Source organism: Canis lupus, chromosome 34, assembly GCF_048164855.1.
Source record: "Canis lupus baileyi chromosome 34, mCanLup2.hap1, whole genome shotgun sequence".
Taxonomy (NCBI): domain Eukaryota; kingdom Metazoa; phylum Chordata; class Mammalia; order Carnivora; family Canidae; genus Canis; species Canis lupus.
Genome location: NC_132871.1, coordinates 13,329,295 through 13,351,080, shown reverse-complemented (window position 1 = coordinate 13,351,080; position 21,786 = coordinate 13,329,295). Strand labels below are relative to the sequence as shown.

Below are 21,786 nucleotides of genomic sequence, written 5' to 3'. Positions count from 1 at the left end.
TATCTTTAGAAACTGGTTTATAAACAGACTGTATGGACAGCAGTATTTATGGCCTTATAAGTAGGAATATAGTACAGTAAATTTCAGTATTTGGATAACTATGATAGAAGATGAAAATTAATGATTATGTTATATGGGTAAGTAAGAACATATTCGTACATTTATACACATATATATTTAGTTTCCAAAATTGGTCCAGCAAACATTCCTATGAAGCCAGTGGTATGACTGGGGCAATTTCTTGAGTCCTGAACACCATGGATACATCAAAGTATAAGAATGATGGGGGAAGTGAGATTCCCGAGGAAGAGAGGGGAAGAGGAGAGGGGAGAAATAAAGATGAGGAAGGATAGAGAAAGAGAAAACATGAAATGCGTATGATGGACAGTGGTGACAGTAATTACAGATGCTACACTGAACCAAATTAGAAATTACATAGGGGAAAGCCAGCTGACTTGCTGTTAAATTGGTCATTATTTGGTAGACTCAGGGAAGAGGTCCTGACCTTCACCTTGGCAGGTCCAGAAAGTCAGTACAGCCCAGAGATAGGCTCTGCAGGACTACAACGAGCTAACAGGCACGTGAGAGTTGGATGCATAAACCCCCATGCAATTCTACCCAGAGAATTACACCTGCCAAATGAACCAGAAGTACATGTTTTCTGATCAGTGCATTGTTTTTCCCAATAAGAAAATACACCTGAAAAGCCATATCAGAAGGTTCTTTGGTAGCATGGAAACAAAATAGCCCTATGGCTAGTATCACTGAGTTATGCGACCCTACCTAATATGTCCTCTACTGTAGGACTGGCTTGCCAAGCAGAATAGGATTTTTTCTATGTCCACCAACCAGGGGGCTGAGAATCCTGGGCAGTACTCAGAACTCAAAATTTTTGACAGCATGCTGGACCTGCTTGCCTTTGTCAACACAGTTGATTAAGTTGTTTTCTTTCACACTCATTATGAGAAGGTATTCTTGGCCACCATGACTGAACCGGGGTTTTTACCAAGCCTTCTCAGCCACGAAATGCATCTTCAGACACCCCTTACATCGTGCTGTTTCTATACGTGACTAACCCAGGTCTTGATTCTCACTAGCTGCCCTCTCAGAACACTGCATTTCTAAGTTCTTCTATTTGCTAATTCAACCATCTTGTCTTGCATGCGTCTTCCTATCATGCCTTAAAAGAACTTCTTACTGTACTAATTTCCCCCTCCCAGTAAATTAATATTTATAGGGCATATTTTACTTCTGTAGGGCTTTCATAGCCATGATCCTATTTGATCCCTACAACACTCTTGTGAAATCTGTGGGGGTCTTCTCTCTCAACTTCTGCTGTGTATTTCTCTTTGACTAGAAGCTAGTTTTCTGTTTTCCAACCCACATGACACAAAATAGGTGCCAGCTGCCTTGAAGTTGACATGGTTCAAATCCCACCACTTTGGGCAGCCCCAGTGGCACAGCGGTTTAGTGCCACCTGCAGCCCGGGGTGTGATCCTGGAGACCTGGGATCGAGTCCCACGTCGGGCTACCTGCATGGAGCCTGCTTCTCCCTCTGCCTGTGTCTCTGCCTCTCTCTCTCTCTCTCTGTGTGTCTCTATGAATAAATAAATAAAATCTTAAAAAAAAAAAAAAACAAATCCCACCACTTTGAGAATCACCAAATACTTTATCAGTCCCAACTCCAGATTCCCTGGAGTATGACTTATTTGTGCTGTTTTTTTCCAAGCATTCTCCTCTGGATCAGTTAACACTGCCAGCAGGAAGAGGTGGTGGTAGGTGGCAGTACCTAGTGGGGGATGCAGGCAGTAAGGACACAGTGTGCAGTGAACTGTAGCCATGTGAGTGGAGACAGACTAGACATTCCCCAAAGAAGACAATGGGCAGATGTCTAACAGGTGTTCTGTACCTCTCTGAAATCTAAATTTTAGGCGAGAAAGCAAATCATTTCTCTAAGAGAGTTAGGAATGGTCAATAGCCTTCAATCTCCCAGTGGAATGGCTTTAGACAAACCTTTCCCTCTGATTATTATGAACAGGAGAGGTTGTAGGATAGAAGGAGGGAGTGACCTCCCTTCGGCTTACCCCAGTTTTACCTGGTTTGCCTCCCCTCTTCCTTCCTCCTCGTATTTTTATTTCCCTTTTGATGTAAAAACTCAAAGGATACCACCTGCATCAGTTAGGATATATGTTTTAGCTGCAAGTAACAGGAAATCCAACTTCCACCAGCTTTCTCCCAAATGGACCAAAGTGTAGTCCCAGGAATGGCAGCCTCAGAACCAATAGGAACTTGTTAGAAATGCAAATTCTCAAGTCCAACCCCAGACCAGAAGAGTCAGAAACTGGGGGGAGGGACCAGCGATGTAGGCACTCGAAAGTTCTGAACCACGGGTTTTAACTATAATCAAATGTGCTATCTCCTGGAGAAGACGCCCCAAAGACAGCTGGGCTCGAGTGCAGGGAGAGAAGCTGGCTCACCCGCATGAAGGGCGAGGAGCAAACCTTTCCTTGCCTCCACTCTGCTGTCCTCACTATGTCGCCTTACCTGGGCCTCGCTCCTCCACAGTCATAGCCATCGTATAAAGAAATGGCAATGAGCAGAGGACAGGAGGGGCCCATGCCTTTCCTGCTCTGGTGTGGAGGGGTGAGAGAGACTTACCCCCCCCCCCACCCCGCATACGACCCCTCAGATTGCTCTGGCCAGAAACTGAGCAACTTGTCCATACCTCACCACGACACCTCTGCATCTGAGCAGACCAAAGTCGGCCATGAGGGCCAGAATATGGGCAGCTTCCCCCCCCACCCCCCCACCCCCTGTGCCCTCGGCCCCCATGAGGGGGCGGACCACCAACAAAGCCAAGGCTCCAGTAGAAGCTAAAATTTCAGGGGCGCCTGGGTGGTTCAGCGGTTGAGCATCGCCGTTGGCTCAGGTCATGATCCCTGGATCCAGGATCGAGTCCCCACAGGGAGCCTGCTTCTCCCTCTGCCTGTGTCTCTCATGAATAAATAAATAAAATCTTAAAAAAAAAAAAAGTAGCTAAAATTCTAGAGAAGTCAAGGGGAAGGCAAGAAGGCACTGTGGCTTGGTTGAAGCTGTGAGGAGGGTCTGGACACAAGAGGTCACCTGTGTTGGGACAAGTCACTCACCTCCGAGATGCGGTCCCCTGTGCGGAGCAGTGAGGCAGGGGCTTCTTGCTGGAGACAGGAGTGAGCATGCTCTGTTCCTCTCTAGAACCTCCTGGCAAGCGTGCGAGGACAGCTCAGGGAGGACTAGGAGGGAACTCAAAAGATGTGACTCAGGCCCTGGGGAAGACAGTAAAGATCCAAGGTGTGACTTGCTTATCCACTGAAACAGAGCTTCCTAAATGGTTCTTGTTTATTTACCATTTTCTTTTACCTTCTCTTCCTGTCTGCCATGAGGCTTCATTTTTCATGGAAAAAAAAAAAAACCCATATCTTATTCCTGAACCTCACAATCTCTCTTCTAGAGACATGAGCTGTCTTTCTCCCAGACAATCCCCAGCTGTCTCAACCCCTGGAATCCAATTTCTTTTATCTGCATTTAGGGTTCTTGAGGATTTAAAAGTTCCCGTTAGCGGGATCCCTGGGTGGCGCAGCGGTTTGGCGCCTGCCTTTGGCCCAGGGCGCGATCCTGGAGACCCCGGATCGAATCCCACGTCAGGCTCCCGGTGCATGGAGCCTGCTTCTCCCTCTGCCTATGTCTCTGCCTCTCTCTCTCTCTCTCTCTCTATGTGACTATCATAAATAAATAAAATTAAAAATAAAATTAAAAAAAAAAAATAAAAGTTCCCGTTAGCAAAAAGCCTTTCGTTTACTAAACATGCCCCTACCATCCAAACACACGCAAGCAGCAATTTCTAGAAGTGAGGATGTGGCTAAGTGGGAAGAAGATGGGATTGTAAATGCAGAAGGACCTGGAATTATTAGCTGAGTGACCTTGGGCAAGCGACCAGACCTCCCCAAGCCTCAGTCTCCTAGTTTACAGAGTAAAATTATTAGCACTTACCTGAGACTACTGAGAGGAGTGAATGAGATCATGTCAGTAAAGCCTCTGGAACGATGCCAAGCATAGACTCAGTACAAATGCCCTTATTTATAAGGAAGAATTTATAATAATGAAGGATATGTCCTTATCCCTCGCCTAGGATTTCTATGAATGGGAAAGCACGGAGCATCCCAAGCAGGCTTGAATTCTCTTGAGACAGGCTTATGAATTAGGCATGCAGCTTTACTGTGGCTTAAAAGATGCTCATTTCCATTTCCTCTGCAGGTGCTGATCGCCAGTGGCTGGATACTCTGAGGATGCGGCAGATTGCTTCCAATACTTCTCTACAGTGTTCCCAGAGCAACCCCATTCTGGGGTCACAATTCTTCCCATATTTCAATGATCAGGATTCCTACGCTGCTGCTGTCAGGCGGACCCAGGTGCCCATTAAGTATCAACAGATTACACCCATCAACCAATCCAGAAGCTCCTCTCCTACTCAGTACGGACTAACCAAAAACTTCTCTTCTCTACATCTCAACTCCAGGGACAGTAGCTTTTCCAGTCTTCCAACTGACAGCTCTTTAGAGAGAGGTCGATACTCAGGTAGGAGCAAGAACAAATATGATCGTGGCAGCGTATCACTCAATTCTTCTCCTAGGGGAAGGTATAGCGGGAAGAGTCAGCATTCCACTCCTTCACGAGAAAGATATTCTGGAAAATTCTACAGGGTTTCTCAGTCAGCACTCAATACGCAGCAGTCACCTGACCTCAAGAGAAGCCCAAATGACTGCCACCAACCCAGGACCATACCAGGGATGCCTTTACACACGGAGACTGACTCAAGAGCCAATGAAGAGGAGAGCAAAGTCAGCGAAGGAGGATGGACAAAAGTGGAATACCGTAAGAAACCTCACAGGCCCTCTCCTGCCAAGACTAACAGGGAAAGAGCCAGAGGAAACTACCGTGGAAGGAGAAACTTTTGATGACTTGAACTAGAGGAGTTTTCCTAAACAGGCTGCTCTTTTCTTTCTTTCTTTCTTTCTTTCTCTTTCTTTCTTTCTTTCTTTCTTTCTTTCTTTCTTTCTTTCTTTCTTTCTTTCTTTCTTTCTTTCTTTCTTCATCTTCTTCTTCTTCTTCTTTCTTCTTCTTCTTTCTTTCTTCTTCTTCTTCTTCTTCTTCTTCTTCTTTCTTCTTCTTCTTTTTAAGATGTAATGGATTTTGATAATATGATACCTTCAGACAGAATTAACAAAAAGACAACTTTTCCATTTTTGGATTTAGGAAATGCTTTCTAATGGAGACTACCATTTTTGGCCAAACCAGGGCCAAAATTACGGATGTGGTTCCCCAAAGATGATAACTAGACTTTAAACATAACTATACATATCCCCCCACCCCTGAATTGACATTTTGAGAGGAGGGGCTACGCCACTTTATTTCCCTAACACTGCCATTCTGGTTAACAGGGTCTGAACTAGGGTGATGTTAAGTGGGGCCCTTGTCTTGAGTGCAAAATTTAAGGGAACACCAGAAAGCTCAGTAATCAAGAGACATAGTATCCTAATGCAATATTTAAATAAATGAAAATTGATGCAAAAAAATTCTAATAAACAAAAAATCAAAATTTTACATAAATATAGGATTGGTATTACTGATTTTTCCCCTTGTCTAAGGCTCCAATATGGCTTGGCAAAGCACTATTACTGATCCTATTTAAAATTTTGATATTTTGTTCATCGTGAATTTGTGCATTAATTTTAAAAATGTTGCATTAAAATATAATTTATCTTGATTACTGAGGTGTTGGGGGTTTCTTGATGTTTTTCTTGAGGCCTCCTGAAATTCTGTACCCGAGGCAAGTGCCTCTCCTTACCCAAGTCTAGTCCTGACACTGTTGGTTAGTATTTATTTTAGAAATGCATTTGGATTTTTATCATGGTCAGAGCTGAAGTGATTTGGCTTATCATTTTTAGGCAATAAAAAAAGTTATTGAACTTAATGTTGATTATGACGCATATCTCTTTCATTAAGGCTCATCAGAAACCAAAGATCTAAAATTGCCTAGGAGATGTGTGGTTACTGCTTTCCCAAAGCTCTCCAGGGACTGCTTTTGAATATTCTCTTCTACATTTTACCAAAGGAGGAGCAAAGAGGGAAAAACAACAGTCCATAAAGACCTCTTGGAATGTCAGAAATCTAAAATCTGAAAGAAAGCAGACACAGGGCAGGGTGATAACGTCACAAGCCATAACCCAAAGAAATGTGAAAATCACCAACATCCTCTTTAGCACAAGACAGTAAATACCATCCTTGCAGCAAGAAAGCTCTAAGCAGCTGGGGGCAAAGGGCTGGTGCAGGTGGGAGGAAACTGCCTGCAGTAGGGGACAGGAACTGTGAGATCCAACTTGATGAAATGCTTCATATTTTACAAATCAAAAAGTCCAGAGGTAACAGCCTTATATGTCAAATAAATAAACTTGACTTTCAATATATTCTGAGATTCTGTTCAATATTCACTAACCCTGAATAGCAAGTGTCCTTTGCCCTGCCCAGGCTTCTCAATGCTCTGTAGAAATTCAAGTGCCACACTGGTAATTCCATGGGGTTGAGTTCTCTTTGATAGAAACCGGTCATCAAGTTGGAGTGTATACTCCCAGAGCAGCTGCCCTGCTCAAATACAGTGCCTGGGGCCTGGTGGGGGAAACTATTTGGGAAGCATTAAAGCCAAGGTTATAGGAAATGACCTTTGTTTTATGAGGGAAGTTGTAACCTAAACGGTGATTCTTGATTCGACAACTTGGTTTTTTAAGTCGTATCGTTTGCCATCTGCATTTATAAGCAAGAGCAATGGGGAGTGGTAAAATCAGAGGGTGAAGTACTCTTTTCCATCCGCATAACCAATGTCTCTAGGGTGGTAAGCTCCACAGTGATCCTTTCTCACAAAGCTTATGGCAACTACAGTCTGTTTTCAATTATTATTTTCCTCTTGTCCTTTGAGTTCAAATTTAAAGAAAAATAGACTAATAGAAAGTATGCTATCTTAATAGCATGGTGCTTCCAAATAAGCAATAAAATATTTTCTTTGATTAGAACTTTTGGTTAAGTGCCCGAACACAGAACAGAGGCTTAGCTAAGTCACTCTGAAAGGAACAGAGTATGGCTTTAATTATTAAACAAAAAAGGCATTCTGGAGAATGACTTAAGACTCATTTAAAAAGTGTTACGCAAATGATTGCTCATTACAGGCTGTTTTCTTCACTTCTAGCTTTCTTGGGCTTTGGGTTAGAGAATCCAGGCTGGTAGTGAAATCACTTCATGAGCTCAGTCCTAGTTAGCGACCACACAGTGGTTATTCCAACAGCCCACAAATCTGACCACTTTGGAAGGTCTCTTGGAAAAATACTTGTCAGCATCAATGCTCCCAGTCAAAACCAAAATCAGGAATCTGTTTCTCGGTTGCAAAGCAAAAATAAGAGTTGGATGTTCTTTTTTTTTTCTTTTTCCCCCTAATAAACATCATTAGGAGTTGCTGGCCAGGTTGAAAGATGAATATAAGAATACAGCTAGGATTAATAGGATTTTTTTTCCCCATCCAACTAAGTTGCCAACTATATAATTTCCAAGAGACTAAAGTTAAAAAAAAAAAAAAACAATGGATATTTGAAAAGAAAAAAATTACAGTAGAAACAAATTAAAGTCTCTCTTAAGTTGGGCATCTCTAGATGTGGAGGTTTAGTGGTCCTTAAGTAGGCTTCTGATAGAATCTGAAACCACCAAATCAATGTTGGTTGCTACCACAGAGGTAGTCATTATTCCAAGCATAGCCCAGACAAAGTAAGATATTTTGCTCCTTACAAAGTCACTGAATTAGCAATTCTATAGAAGTAACCTGAGTCTTTTTTTTTTTTTTTTTTAAGTAGGCTCTATGCTGTGCACGGAACCCAATGAGGGGCTTGGGTTCCTGAACTCTGACCCTGATCAAGACCTGAGACCTGAGCTGAGGAAGAGTCACGTGCTTAACCAACTGAGCCACCCAGGTGCCCCCTCTAAAGAATAGTCCAAAAATCCCAAAATCTGTAAAGGAAAACTGGAGGTTATCGAGGACTACCTTAGAAATAAATATAAACTAGTAATTGTTTTCATACAATTAATAATGAATATAGTTCATAAAAACAATAAAAATTAAATTGCAGGGACGTCTGGGTGGCTCAGTGGTTGGGCACCTGCCTTTGGCTCAGGTTATGATCCTGGGATCCAGGATCGAGTCCCACATCGGGCTCCCTGCATGGAGCCTGCCTCTCCCTCTGCCTCTCTATATGTGTCTCTAATGAATAAATAAATAAATCTTTAAAAAATAAAAACTAAATTGCAGTATTTAAGACTATTCATGATAAAACTGAGAAGAGTAAGATCTGACCTGGGAAAATTAGATTAAAAAACAATGGCCACAAAAGAATACTCACGGTGGCACAAGCGATGACTGGTAAAAAGTTGGCATGAACAAAACAACTTTTGATTTATAAAACCTTCACCGTAAAATTTCAATTGAAAAGAACTGATCCCGTGGGGGGAGGGGAATCAATATGGTAAAAAAGTAAATATAAAATGAGAAACAATTTTACTATGTCAGAAAAATCAGGAAATTGATTTTTTTTCAGGAAATTAATTTGACAATGACATTCACTTCTAAGATTCTTTCTTGAAAAAAAAATTCTCAATAGTTACATGGAGTTCTGATAAAAATATTTTTTTCCATATAGAGTCACATGTCGGTTAAACAGCAAAATCAAGAAGTCCAGCAGTTCAAAATGCCAGAGTCAAAACATCGCGGACACAGGTCCAGGCATTCTGACTTAATAGAAACTTTTCCATTTCATAAGTACCAAGTATTTTATAAGTCTTCTAAGTACACTCTCCATGATTTGTCATTTCACCTCAACAAGTTGGTACAGATACGGTATGCCTCTGAATTTCTGGCTGTCATGATCTGCTCCGTTACAGGATGCCACGGTTTGGTTGTGCCAACTTGTTCAGGATGTAGCCTCATGGAAATTTTAAATTATAGACACTGTATAGAGGCTTGTAAAATCTCTTGCCACCACTGGATTTGAGAAGCTCCAGGTAGGCCAGGATGCCCTCCCTGGGAAAGTCAGAACATAAGACCTGGGCTTACTTCTGTCTCTCTGCTGGTGTTAAAACTGATTTATAAGATTGCAGAGGTGGAGGGAATGCCAGATCCATGGTCAAACTTGTCAAGACTTCAGTGTAGCAGGCACCAGTGACTTCTTGCTCAATTGCCTTTCCCTTTGACTGATGAGCTGGCCAAATAATGACTGCATGGCCAAAGCAAGAGGGTTCACAGAATGAAGACGACTTGTGGCCTCCTAGCTCATTTATTCAAAACCAAAATCAAGATTTATCTCCAGAACCAATGATCCCTTATCCTCAACAGTTCTGCCAAAATGCTTTCCTTACCACCTATAGGAATCCCACTCAGGCCTCAAGATCCAGGGGGACAGCTTGCTTCTCCCTCCACTTCTCCCATCCCGTACCCCTTTGATGACTCACTCCTTTGTGACAATACTTAACCCGTCAAACCCACTCCCATGAAGGTGGTCCTCTGTGAGAACAGGGCAGTCCTGCCCAAGAATGTGTTGACAGGGAAGCAAGACTTAACCTCTGAGATTTAAGCAATGGAACGGCCACAAATGCTGCAACGCCTCTCAGGCCCGAAAAACATGTTTGCCAATCAGACTGGAAGTACGAAGTAATCCAAGGAGAGGAGTCTTTCAGAGGTGGTGGGAGGGTTAGGGGATGGGTGTGGAGACAGCCAGAGGGGGGCAGTCGTGGAGGCCCCGAATAAGGTGACCCACAAAGGAAATGGAGAGCCTTACTATCCACGCCAGGCCTTCTTGCAGGCTGCAATCTGTCCAGCCATTCGTGGAGACCCTTTAAGCAGGACAATATTATCCAGCAGAGACCCTTCCAAACTGACATGAGAATCCACTCAGCTGGGGAAATACGAACTTGTCACAGAGACGGTCCTATGGGCCCCACTCCTGCTCACTTCAGCATCACCTTTTGCCTCTCCCGCAGCAATCAAATACTAGGCTACAGCCACGCTGAACTGCTGGCGTGTTCCCTCCTGGCTTCAAGACTTTTAATCCCTCCATCTAGCTTCCCCTGCACCGTGTGGCTGGGTCATCCGTTAGCTCTCTAAGACATCACTGCCTCAGAGAAACCTTCCTGGGTCCCCAGGTCTGGGTAAGGCCCTTCCTCATGAGAAACTTTTGGTTACTCAATCATATATACCCCCCAGTGATATAATGGTCCCCCAGTTTGGTTATCTGTGTTCCTTACTAGGCTATCAGCTCTATGAAGGCAGGGACCGTGCCTATCTTGATTACCAGTGTGTCTCCAACATATAGTTGGTACTAAGTCTTTTTGCTGAATTAATGCATTAACTGATGAATTTATGAATCAGGCTAACACACCATTAAGTCATCTCAATTCTTATTCTAATCCTCTGCTCATTAAGTGACTCCTGCAGTGGTGTAGGAGTCTCCAACCCACTTTAGAGTTATATTTCTGGTGTTAAAATAATTGCCATTCTGACTTTATACATCAGTCTTCTGTGAGCTTTGCCAATGTGAGTTGGCCCCTGAGACCGAGACACTGATTACATTTGGGGCTTATCACTGACAGCAGATTGTGGATATGCCAAGTCCCTCCCCCCCCAAAAAAAACAGGTCAGCCTATTCTTCTCAAGAAGCAGCTCTTTGTATCAGAGTGAACTTTACCTCCTTTCCATTTTGAATTTCTAGAGTATAGCGCTATAAACACAGGCTCTCAATAAATGCCTGTCATGGGAATAAAAAAAAAAAAAAAAAAAAAACCAGAAATATTTTGTATGTGAAAGAAATCCAAACACATTGTCCTTTTAGACGTTTATAGAGTCTCACTACAAGGCTTTCCTTTCCAGAGGCCCAAAGTCCTGTCTTTTTAGCGACTAGCAATGGTTCCTAATCCTAGCGCGCTCTCCACTGTAGCTTCGAAAAGTACATAAAGCTTTACTGAAAGTCTGACCTGGCAGTTTTCCTTTCTCATACCCAAAGGTACCAGGCGCTTTCCTGATGCCAGATGACGCCTGTTCTGGCTGAGACTAGGGGGAGGCTTGACGTTGGTGCAGGGACAATTCAAGATCTGTCAGCTGGTTGCGGCTGATTATCAAGATGTCCAAACTGGCTCCTTTGCTATGTGTAAGCAATTTAATTTTGTGCCTAATTTTAATCTGCAGCGTACTGTATGTCTACATCTGCTGTGTTAAAGCATTCATTAGCATTTAAAGGGGGAGCTGATGGTATTGATCACTCTTATTAAAACCAAAAACAGTCATTCGGCAGTAACTGATGAGCATTCTCTTCAACTACTGAAGTCACAGCCAAAGTTTATGGACTCAAAACACCGGCAGAAATGGAAAACGCAATATTAAAGCAGGGATATTAAAGTGGCATCTGTTAGAAGCATTTACCGTTTGCTACCGCCTACCCAGCCCCCAGCGTCGCCGATTGTGAACTTCTCCATCACAGGAAATTTCATTTTTTTCCCCTGAATTTTACCACCAGGCAGAGTGCCTGGCACAGAGTAGGTTCTCAGTAAAGTTTTTGATGAGGGAATAAATTAAGGAAGGAAGGTGAACTAACCAGTGCCTGTTTTATAAATCCTCTACGTGGACTATATTTTTCTTACAGGCATCGTACCAGGCATCTATTGCTGTGTAATAAATCACCCCAGAACTTTTAGTGGCTTAAAGGAAGAAGAGACATTTGTCATCTGACATAGTTTCTGTGGGTCAGGAGTTCAGGCATGGCTTAGCTGGCTGATTCTGGCTCAGGTTTCTGATGAAGTGCTGGTCAAGGTGTTCACCCGAGCTACCTTCATCTGAAGACTTGACTGGGGCGGAGGGTCTGCCGCCAGGACGGTTCTCTCACATGGTGTTGGTTGCTGGCAGGAGGCCTCTGGTCCTCTTCATGTAGGTATTTGCACATACTTGTGACGTGCTGGTTGCATTCCCCCAGGGGCAGTGAGCCAGGAAAGTAAGGTGGAAGCCACATGTATTTTATGACTTAGCCTCAGAAGTCACACAGAGTCACTTCCCATAATGTCCTACCGTTCACACAGGTCAGCCCTATCGCACAGGAGGGGACTACCTAAGGGTGCAGGTCCCAGAATTGAGAGTCACCGAGTCACCTTGCAGGCTGGCTTATCACAGGCACCTTAAGATCTCTGGTGGGGGCAGCTCTGGTGGCTCAGTGGTTTAGCACCACGTTCAGCCCAGGGTGCAAACCTGGAGACCCGGGATCGAGTTCCATGTCGGGCTCCCTGCATGGGGCCTGCTCCTCCCTCTGCCTGTGTCTCTCCTTCTCTCTCTGTGTGTGTGTCTCATGAATAAATAAATAAAATCTTAAAAAAAAAAAAAAAAAGATCTCTGGTAGTACCTGAGTGGCTCAGTGGTTGAGCATCTGCCTTGGGCTTAGGTCATGATCCTGGGGTCCTGGGATCGAGTCCCGCATCGGGCTCCCTGCATGGAGCCTGCTTCTCCCTCTGCCTATGTCTCTGCCTCTCTCTGCATCTTTTATGAATAAATAAGATCTTAAAAAAAACAGATCTCTGTACCCCCTAACTGCAGTTAGAGGTCTTTCTCTGAACTTTGCCTTTTCTGCTTCGTTTACAGTTTCCCACAATCTAAAATTTGAACCTGAGCGTGCCTCAACTGAGTGTTAGAGCAGGAAGGCATCGTGGAGACCGTCAGAAGTTCAGTACCCTCTCTTTACAGAGGAAGAAACCAAAGCCTGTTGGAGCAACATAGCAACCATCCAGCAACTTAGCCAGTGACAGGCAAGGGCAGAGCTCAAGGCCACCCCTTGGGGCTCTCCTCTACACTCTTCTCATGGAAGCTCGTGCTTCCCAAAACGTTGTTTAATCACATGTTAAAATTAATGTTACTGAGGTCTGGCAGCCATCAGTTAACACTTTATTTTAGGACAGTTGGATCTTCTTAAGTCTCCATAAAAACTGGGGTAGTCTTGGTGGATTAGTAGGTATGAGAATGCTTCTAAAAAATATCAGGACAATTCATTTCCTCTGTCTTTCATCAGGCCTTTGTTGGCTTCCTCTGGATTTCTGGTGCTTTAGAGACAGCATCTGTTTTATGGAATACGTGCTCCTAATAAAGTTGTCTGCAGAGTACATTTTTATGCACAATTCAGTCAAGTAAACATTGGCTGCGGCCCTACTGTGTGTTTGACACTGGCCCTGCATGCTTTGTGATCTCCATTGTAAATTCAGAAACAAATCTCAGAGGTAGGGGGAATTATTTTCCTGTAGACTAAACTAGAAACATAAAATGGAGAAAAGAAATCATTTATTTTGTGGGCCAGGAATAATTCCTTCCCCACTTCTTTGCGGATCTTTGGCTCTTTCTGCATAGCAGCCCCCTGCTTCCCCTTCCTCTCACTGCATTTCATCCTAGCCTGGGGCACCTGTGTCTCTGAACTTCCAAGTTTCCAGGACTTCACTTACCCAATTACTCTTTGTTTTTAAAAAATGCCTAAAAATCACTAGTTCCTGTGTTTAGTATAAAACACTCAATAAGGATCTATCCTTAAATGTGAACCATTAGAGCAAATCACCGTCTTGTTTTATTGAAGAATCAAAATGACTTTACTGAGAATGAGCGATCCAATGCTAGGTGGTCAATTTTCAGAAATCCCATACTTCTTACTAACTTACAGATGAAGTTCCAGGCAAACTCAAAGGAAAACAACACCATTTGCTTGTTTAATGGAGGTTTCCTGATAAGAAAGTCTCATCCTAGCTAGTTCAAACATAATTAAGCTTACTTTGATGTAATATAAAATATATTGTGGAAGAAATAATTATGATGAGAGTTAACATTTAGTAACTGATTACTATGGGCCCAGTCATGTGCTAAGCCCTTTGCTCATTAATCTCCCTAATCAACCCTATGAGGTAGACTCTATCATTATGTCCATTTTTCTTCCTCAGGAAGAAACTGAGGAATAGAGAGGTTAGCTATTTGCCCGAGGTGATTCAAGAAGTGCACTGCAACAGGGTAAGACCCCAGAAAGACTGGTGTTGGAAGGCTGCTCAGAATTCCAAGTGGCTCTCAGTGCCTGGGCCGGGTCCCTGGATCCTTACTCCCATGCTCCACCATTAAAGTGACTCAGCTACGCCCACGTGGCTGCTGCCTTCCAGGCCACCGACACCTGATGTTTGGTGCTCTCCCATATTTCAGTCTGCGCCAGTACTGCTTCCCATCGTGGTGCCTCTTCATTAACTCTCAGCGACAGCGCCTACCTTTATTTATTTATTTATTTATTTATTTATTTATTTATTTATTTATTTAAGGTTCTATTTATTTATTTATTCATAGAGACACAGAGAGAGAGAGAGAGGCAGAGACACAGGCAGAGGGAGAAGCAGGCTCCATGCAGGGAGCCCGACGTGGGACTTGATCCAGGGTCTCCAGGATCACACCCTGGGCTGCAGGCGGCGCTAAACTGCTGTGCCACCAGGGCTGTCCCAGCCCCTACCTCTAACTCCTAATAATTGCTTCTATATTCCTTGTTTCAAAGTCGCCCAGAGAGTCAGATTCAGTGTGGCCCAGCTAATGTTTTTAAGACAGACCTGAGAAGTCACAGGTTGTTCAGCACACCCTAGGTTGGCCAGGTGTCCTCCCTAGTCCTGTGGCCTATGAAGAGGAGTGTGAGGATGGCAAAGGATAGAAAGTATGGCCATCTAGGCTGTAAGGTCTTGCAGCTGCAATGATTTCTCTTAGAAGAGGGTACAGGCATACTTTCCCAGCAAACTTTTATCCTCTATTATCTAATCTACACCATTTACCAGAAGGGCATATTCCAAGTAATAGGCTGAATTTACTAAGTTTTTTTTTTTTTTTTTTTTTTTTGGTGGCAATCATAAACTCTACCAAGAAAATTATGCAGATAAAAATTTTTGCTTTGTAAACAAGACTGGATTGTGAGTAGGAAACCTACACTCCTCCTGTGTACACCACCACACTCATAACACTTCTCATGCCAGATGTGTGGGGCTTTCTGCCCACTCTGAGCAATTCTGCAAATCCAGTGGGGTGTCCTACAATTTGATTCCATTTTGACGCTGTCTTCCTAGAGATCCCATGGGTTAAGGGCTTAGCACACAAGACTGCTCCCCGCACTTCAGATGCCAATCACAAGTCCAGGTTGTCACCTGTGCTTCTGACCAGCTATAAATTATGAGGTTCTCAGGTGGCATCCTTGGGTTCAATAAGTTGCTAGAGCAGCTCACTGAACATAGGAAAACAGTTTACTTATTATTTTTTAATAGATTTTATTTATTTATTCATGAGAGACACACAGAGAGAGGCAGAGACACAGGCAGAGGGAGAAGCAGGCTCCATGCACGAAGCCCAATGTGGGACTGGATCCTGGAACCCTGGGATCTTGCCCTGAGCTGAAGGCAGACGCCCAACCACTGAGCACCCAGGCATCCCTACTTATTATTATTTACCAGTGTATCATAAAAGGATATGATAAAGAATACAGATGAACATCCAAATAAAAGAGATGCAAAGGACAGGTATGTGGGAAGGGGCGCAGAGCTTCCGTGTCTCTCTGGGTGGTGCATCACCCTTCCAGCACCACTATTGTGTTCACCAACCCACCAAGTTCCCCAAACCCATACTATTGGGGATTTTTATGGAGGCTTAATTATGTAAGCGTGATCAATGATTAACTCCACTTTCAGCCCCTCTCTCCCCTCTGAAGAATAGATGATGGGGCTGAAAATTCCAAGCTTCTAATCAAGACTAGGTCTTTCTTGTGACAAGCCCCCACCTAGGAGCCTAGGTATTCCTATCACCCAGGAACCTAGGTATTCCTATCACCCAGTAAATTGCAAGGGATTGAGGAGCTTGGTGTCAGGAGCCAGAGGCAAAACAAAATATTAGAACAAAAGATGCTCCCAAGTGCTCTTCTTATTTAGGAAATTACAAGGGTTTTAGAAGCTCTGTGCCAGCAACCAGGGGCAAAGACCAATATACAATTTTTTGCCTATTATTTCACAGACTGGATAACTTTATATACCAAGGTATAATCACTTCAACCAATATTTAATTGAACCCCTACTACAAGCAACAGCAAGGATACACTTCCTAAGAGGTGGAATAGAGTTTGTAGGATCTGAGAGCTAGGAAGGACTTACTATTCCCAAGTGTCCCCCAAACTGGGCAGATGTATTCAAAAGGTCACTGTTCTTTAAGAAATCTTAAAGATTTGTTTGTACTCTTTTTTTTTTAAAGATTTTATTTATTTATTCATGAGAGACCCACAGAGAAAGAGAGAGAGAGAGAGAGGCAAAGATACAGGGAGAAGGAGAAGCAGGCTCCATGAAGGAAGCCCGATATGGGACTCGATCCCAGGACTCCGGGATCGCACCCTGGGCTGAAGGCAGGCGCCCAACCGCTGAGCAACCCAGGCATCCCTTGTGTTTGTATTCTAATAATCATCTGAAGAATATATGAGCACATTTTGGATCATCTGCACAAACACTTTAAATCTATGCACTGCCCTGCAATTTTGGTATTTGAGTTTATTTTTGTTGATGCTAAATGGCATCAACATTCATTTTGGGGGGCAAATGATAAAAGGAAAACTTACCCACCTACACGAACTATTTTTATGCCAAAACTCACAGCACGCAGTGGTCTGGTTTCCTGGTGGTTTGAACAGAGAAAAACGGCGACAGAATTAAGTGAAGGCACTACATTCATGATGGGAACAGCAACCCTACTTCAAAAAACATCATTCTTCATATCCAGTTACTGTGCTCAAGCTTGATTTTCAGCTTAGAAGTTAGTTTGGGTTGTACAGCTGAATGACAATTACTGCAGAAGGCAATGAGTATATGCTTTCTTGGGTAGTAGTGTTTATTTTTAAGTAACATTATAACTAAAATAATTTATTGAATTTAATAATTCTTAATTCTTTTCCTTTTAATTTAATAATCTAATACTAATTTAGTTGTTGGGATTTCACAATTCTCTCTTATGTTTTTATTTATTTATTCATTTAAGTAATCTCTACACCTAATGTGGGGCTGAACTCACAACTCTGAAATTGGGTCACATGCTTCTCTGATTGAGTTAGCCAGGCACCCCAGTTCTTTTCCTTTTTTTTTTTTTTAAAGATTTTATTTATTTATTCATGAGACACACAGAGAGAGAGAGAGAGGCAGAGACACAGGCAGAGAGAGAAGCAGGCTCCATGCAGGGAGGTTCCCGTGGGGAACCTGATGCAGGACACAATCCTGGCACCCCGGGATCACGACCTGAGCCAAAGGCAGGTGCTCAACCACTGAGCAACCCAGGTGCCCCAGGACTAGCTTTTTATACCTATCTTCTTTCCTAGACCCCAACTCTGGGAGGCCTGTCAGTCCTTGCCTAGCTGGATCATCTGTGATTTTCTATTTTTTTTAATTTAAATATATTTGACATATAACATTGTAAATTTAAGGCATACAACATGTTGGTTTGATACATTTATGTATTATGATTGCCACTGTAATGATAATTAGCACCTTCATCACATCACGAAATTATTTCTTTTTAGTGGTTGGAATAATCAAGATCTAGTCTCTTGGCAAGTGTGAGGATTACAATACTGTTGTCTATATTCACTATAATGTGCCTTTGATCTATAGAACTTATTTCCTACTGAATGCAAGTTTGGGCCCTTAAACAACATCTTTCCTATCTCTACTCCTCACCACCACCCAAGCTCCTAGTAACCCTTATTTTATTCTCTATTTCTATAAGTTTGGATTATTAATTTGTTTATTTATTAAATTTATTTTAAAGATTTATTTGATAGAGAGGGTGCATGCCCACGAATGAGGAGGGGGCAGAGGAGAAGGGAGAGGGAATCCTTGAGCAGAGTCCCTGCTGAGCGTGGAGCCCCTGCCCAGGGGAGGATCTCAGGACCCTGAGATCATGACCCGAGCCAAAACCAAGAGTCAGATGTTTTACCAACTGAGCCACCCAGGCACCCTGAGTTTGGCTTTTTTAGATTCAACATATACATGGTATCACACGGTATTTGTCTTTCTCTGACCTGTTTCACTTAGCACAATTTCCATCCATGTCCTTCCAGTGGCAGGATTTCCTTCCTTCCTGCGGCTGAATAATATTCTATTGTACATACACCACATCTTTATCTACTCACCCACTGACCCGCACTTAGGTTGCCTCCATCTCTTTGCTACTATGCATAAGGCTGCCACGAACACAGGAGTGCAGCTACCTCTTCAATATCAATACTGGATATATACCCAGAATTAGGATTGTTGGATCGTAAGATGTACCTATTTTTAATTTCTTGAGAAAGTGCATACTGTTTTCCATTAGTTTTCTAACATCCTTTTCCTGCCTTTTTTCTCTCTCCCATCCTCAGTAGTAGCAGTAATTGTAACTACAGTTTAACTATAGCTTAATACGTGCCTGGTCCTTGGTAAGCATTACCCTGTTTAATGTCGAATTGGATTTCTCCAATTTTAAACTGTCTTCAGTTTTGTTTTGTTTACCATTTTGTTTTTCCTAGGTCTTTGTCTCTTAGAAATTTTTTTCTTTTTTTCTTTTCTTTCTTTCTTTCTCTCTCTCTCTCTCTCTCTTTCTTTCTTTCTTTCTTTCGTTAAGCTCAGTAGCTTTTCCAGGTCTTTGTCTCTTAGAAATTTTCTCTTTTTTTCTTTTCTTTCTCTTTCTTTCTTTCTTCTTTCTTTTCTTTCTTTCTTTCTTTCTTTCTTTCTTTCTTTCTTTCTTTCTCTTTCTTTCTTCTTTTTCTTTCCTTTCTTTCTTTTTTCTTTCAGCTCAGTAGCTTTTCCAGATGAATAGCTGAGTGTTCCCAAAAGCTGGCACTTTCAACCTAAATCACACTGCCCTGTCTACTAAATTAATGATACTTGTCTACTGACTTCTTTTTTTTTTTTTTTTTTTTGTCTACTGATTTAATGATACTTGTCTAGTCATTACCTTAAGAACTTTCTGTTGTCTTTAAAAAGAGACAGTTCAGGGGATCCCTGGGTGGCTCAGCGGTTTGGCGCCTGCCTTTGGTCCAGGGCGCGATCCTGGAGACCCGGGATCGAATCCCACGTCGGGCTCCCGGTGCATGGAGCCTGCTTCTCCCTCTGCCTGTGTCTCTGCCTCTCTCTCTCTCTCTCTCTCTGTGTGTGTGTGACTATCATAAATAAATAAAAATTTACAAAAAAAAAAAAAAAAAGAGACAGTTCGGGCAGCCCAGGGGGCTCAGTGGTTTAGCACTGCCTTGGGTCCAGGGCCTGAACCTGGAGACCCGGGATCGAGTCCCACGTTAGGCTCCCTGCATGGAGCCTGCTTCTCCCTCTGCCTGTGTCTCTGCCTCTCTCTCTCTCTCTCTCATGAATAAATAAATAAAATCTTTTTTTTCTTTTTTTTTTTTTTTTAATTTTTATTTATTTATGATAGTCACACAGAGAGAGAGAGAGAGGCAGAGACACAGGCAGAGGGAGAAGCAGGCTCCATGCACCAGGAGCCCGATGTGGGATTCGATCCCGGGTCTCCAGGATCGCGCCCTGGGCCAAAGGCAGGCGCTAAACCGCAGCGCCACCCAGGGATCCCAAATAAAATCTTTAAAAATAAAAAGAGACAGTTCATTTTGTTTGGGGTGGAGCTGTGGTCATTTGGTGCCCGATAAAATCCAGTTTACATGCTGGAAGAAACCTCTTTTTTTAGATTGTTCTGCTATGAGCTGCTTTCCGTAGTTAGATTCCTTGAAAGAAAACACTCCTCTTCTCTCAATCCATCATTTTTCATAGACAGGTTCCTCAAACACAGATAGAATACCAAACGAAACAATGTTCTTCCTTTCTGCAGTGCTTTATGGCCATGCCACAAATGCTGGGCCCCATAAGCAGGGCCACCACTGTGTTGAAAATCCTTATCTCTGTTCTACAGGGGTGAAAAGACTTCCCTGTGGTATCAGAAACTAGATATCTAGAGTGTTGTCTAAATTGGAATATGGGAGAATTTAAGTTTAGTCTTTAACTCAAATAAATCATTGTGGTCTCATTCACAACACTGTCATTACGAGACTGATTCCAGTGATGGCTACAGAAAAAAAAAAAAAAAACAGAATGAACGCTGTAGGGGAGGGAAAAGTTTTTCTCATCCCTCTTATGGTCTCTGGCTGAGTCTGAAAATTGAACTGACAAAAACCGATTAACAGGAGGAAAGCATACAATTTATAATAGAAAAATTTTCCTCTTTAATTTTATGTATATCTTAAAACAATTTTGCAGAAGATACCTATTCCCCCATCCCCACTGTGACGTGTTACATGGGATGGGTATCTTGAACTTCGTTCACAAGTTATTTGGGAGGGATCCCCAGATGGCTCAATGGTTTGGCGCCTGCCTTGGGCCCAGGGCATGATCCTGGAGTCCTGGAATCGAGTCCTGCATCGGGCTCCCTGCATGGAGCCTGCTTCTCCCTCTGCCTGTGTCTCTCTGCCCCCCACCCCCGTCTCATGAATAAATAAATAAAATCTTTAAAAAAAAACCAACTTATTTTTGTTAACAAATTATACTAAAGTCTAGGCATATCTAAAAGTTGTATTTCTTTCTGCAGTTCCTGTAGGGGAGAAACACTTTTCCTTTCTTCCCTTCTAGTTTCTTTGACTGGTCTAATAATTACATTCACACTGGACAGGTTGACAGAAGAAAAATGTAATTTCATATGCACGAGAATCCCAAAGATAAGGGTCTCCCAGACAGGCAACTGAGGTTTACATCCCATTCTCCGCTAAGAAGAAAGGGGCAGAGGTCTAGGAGTTCAAAGGGAAGAAAGCAATTCACAGGAAGGTGGGAAGACCAGAGTTGGGTAAACAAATGTCTGCTGCGCAGATCAGACTTTCTAATGTAAAAAGTTATCTCCGGTAATACCCTTTTGCTGCTCAGTCCCCCACCTGAATTCTCATAGGCAGTTAAGGAAGAGGTAAAAAAAGAAAACTCTTCCTGAGTCCCTTAGGTCTTGACTGCCTTCAGCTCCAAATAATCCAGATGCCAAAGTGTCGCATTTTGAGGTCCCATATTCTGCTCCCTGTCACTCAGTAGCGTTGACGTTATATCAAGATGGAAAAGAAGGGCCTAACGCTGATTCTAGTTTAGAAACAATTTATTAAGAACACAAAAACCTATAAAATAAGGCAATGGTTACCAATACACACTCTAGAGTTAGCTGATTACAGCATTTGAAAAACAACACTATGCAAGGGAAGGAAAAGGAATCCCATCACTTCTGCACTGATAGGGTTTGACCTTTAACACCAGGCAGATTTGGAAATGTGCCAAAGTCAACCAGGGTTGAGGGTAAGGAGCCCACCCTAGCTCAGCTGGCTGTTGGACCCACCCCGAAAAGCACTGGCTCATTTACCCAAGTAACTAGGCCAGAAAAGGCCAAAACCTAAATAAAATAAAGATCTCTGGCTTTTTTTTTTAAGGTCATCCTAGAGAGATTATTACTTTTTTTTCTCCTTCCTGAAGGGGAGCCAAATGTATCACCCCAAAACAAGCCTCTGTGTATAGGGATTCTTTTGAGGTAATCAGTTTTAAGAAACAGCAGATGCAGGAGAAGCTCTGAAGAGTAGAGGTTACCCTTTTGTAAGGAAA

General features: G+C 42.8%; 1 protein-coding gene and 1 long non-coding RNA gene across 6 annotated transcripts in view; one reads left to right on the top strand and one right to left on the bottom strand.

The window, feature by feature from the left end:
* The window catches only part of MAP3K20 (mitogen-activated protein kinase kinase kinase 20), a 178,358-nt gene extending 171,858 nt beyond the window's left edge, over positions 1-6,500 (top strand). For 4 of the 5 annotated variants that reach the window (XM_072810902.1, XM_072810903.1, XM_072810899.1 and 1 more), the window contains one exon: positions 4,291-6,500. In XM_072810902.1, the coding sequence (XP_072667003.1) occupies positions 4,291-4,991 (701 nt within the window). In that variant the 3' untranslated portion in view covers positions 4,992-6,500. The remainder of the gene's footprint in view (positions 1-4,290) is intronic. The other variant, XM_072810900.1, reaches the window with a different exon arrangement.
* The window catches only part of LOC140624168 (uncharacterized), a 74,600-nt gene that overhangs the window by 11,104 nt on the left and 41,710 nt on the right, over positions 1-21,786 (bottom strand). The window contains exon 3 of the long non-coding RNA XR_012023687.1: positions 3,147-3,302. This is a non-coding gene — a long non-coding RNA (uncharacterized lncRNA). The remainder of the gene's footprint in view (positions 1-3,146; positions 3,303-21,786) is intronic.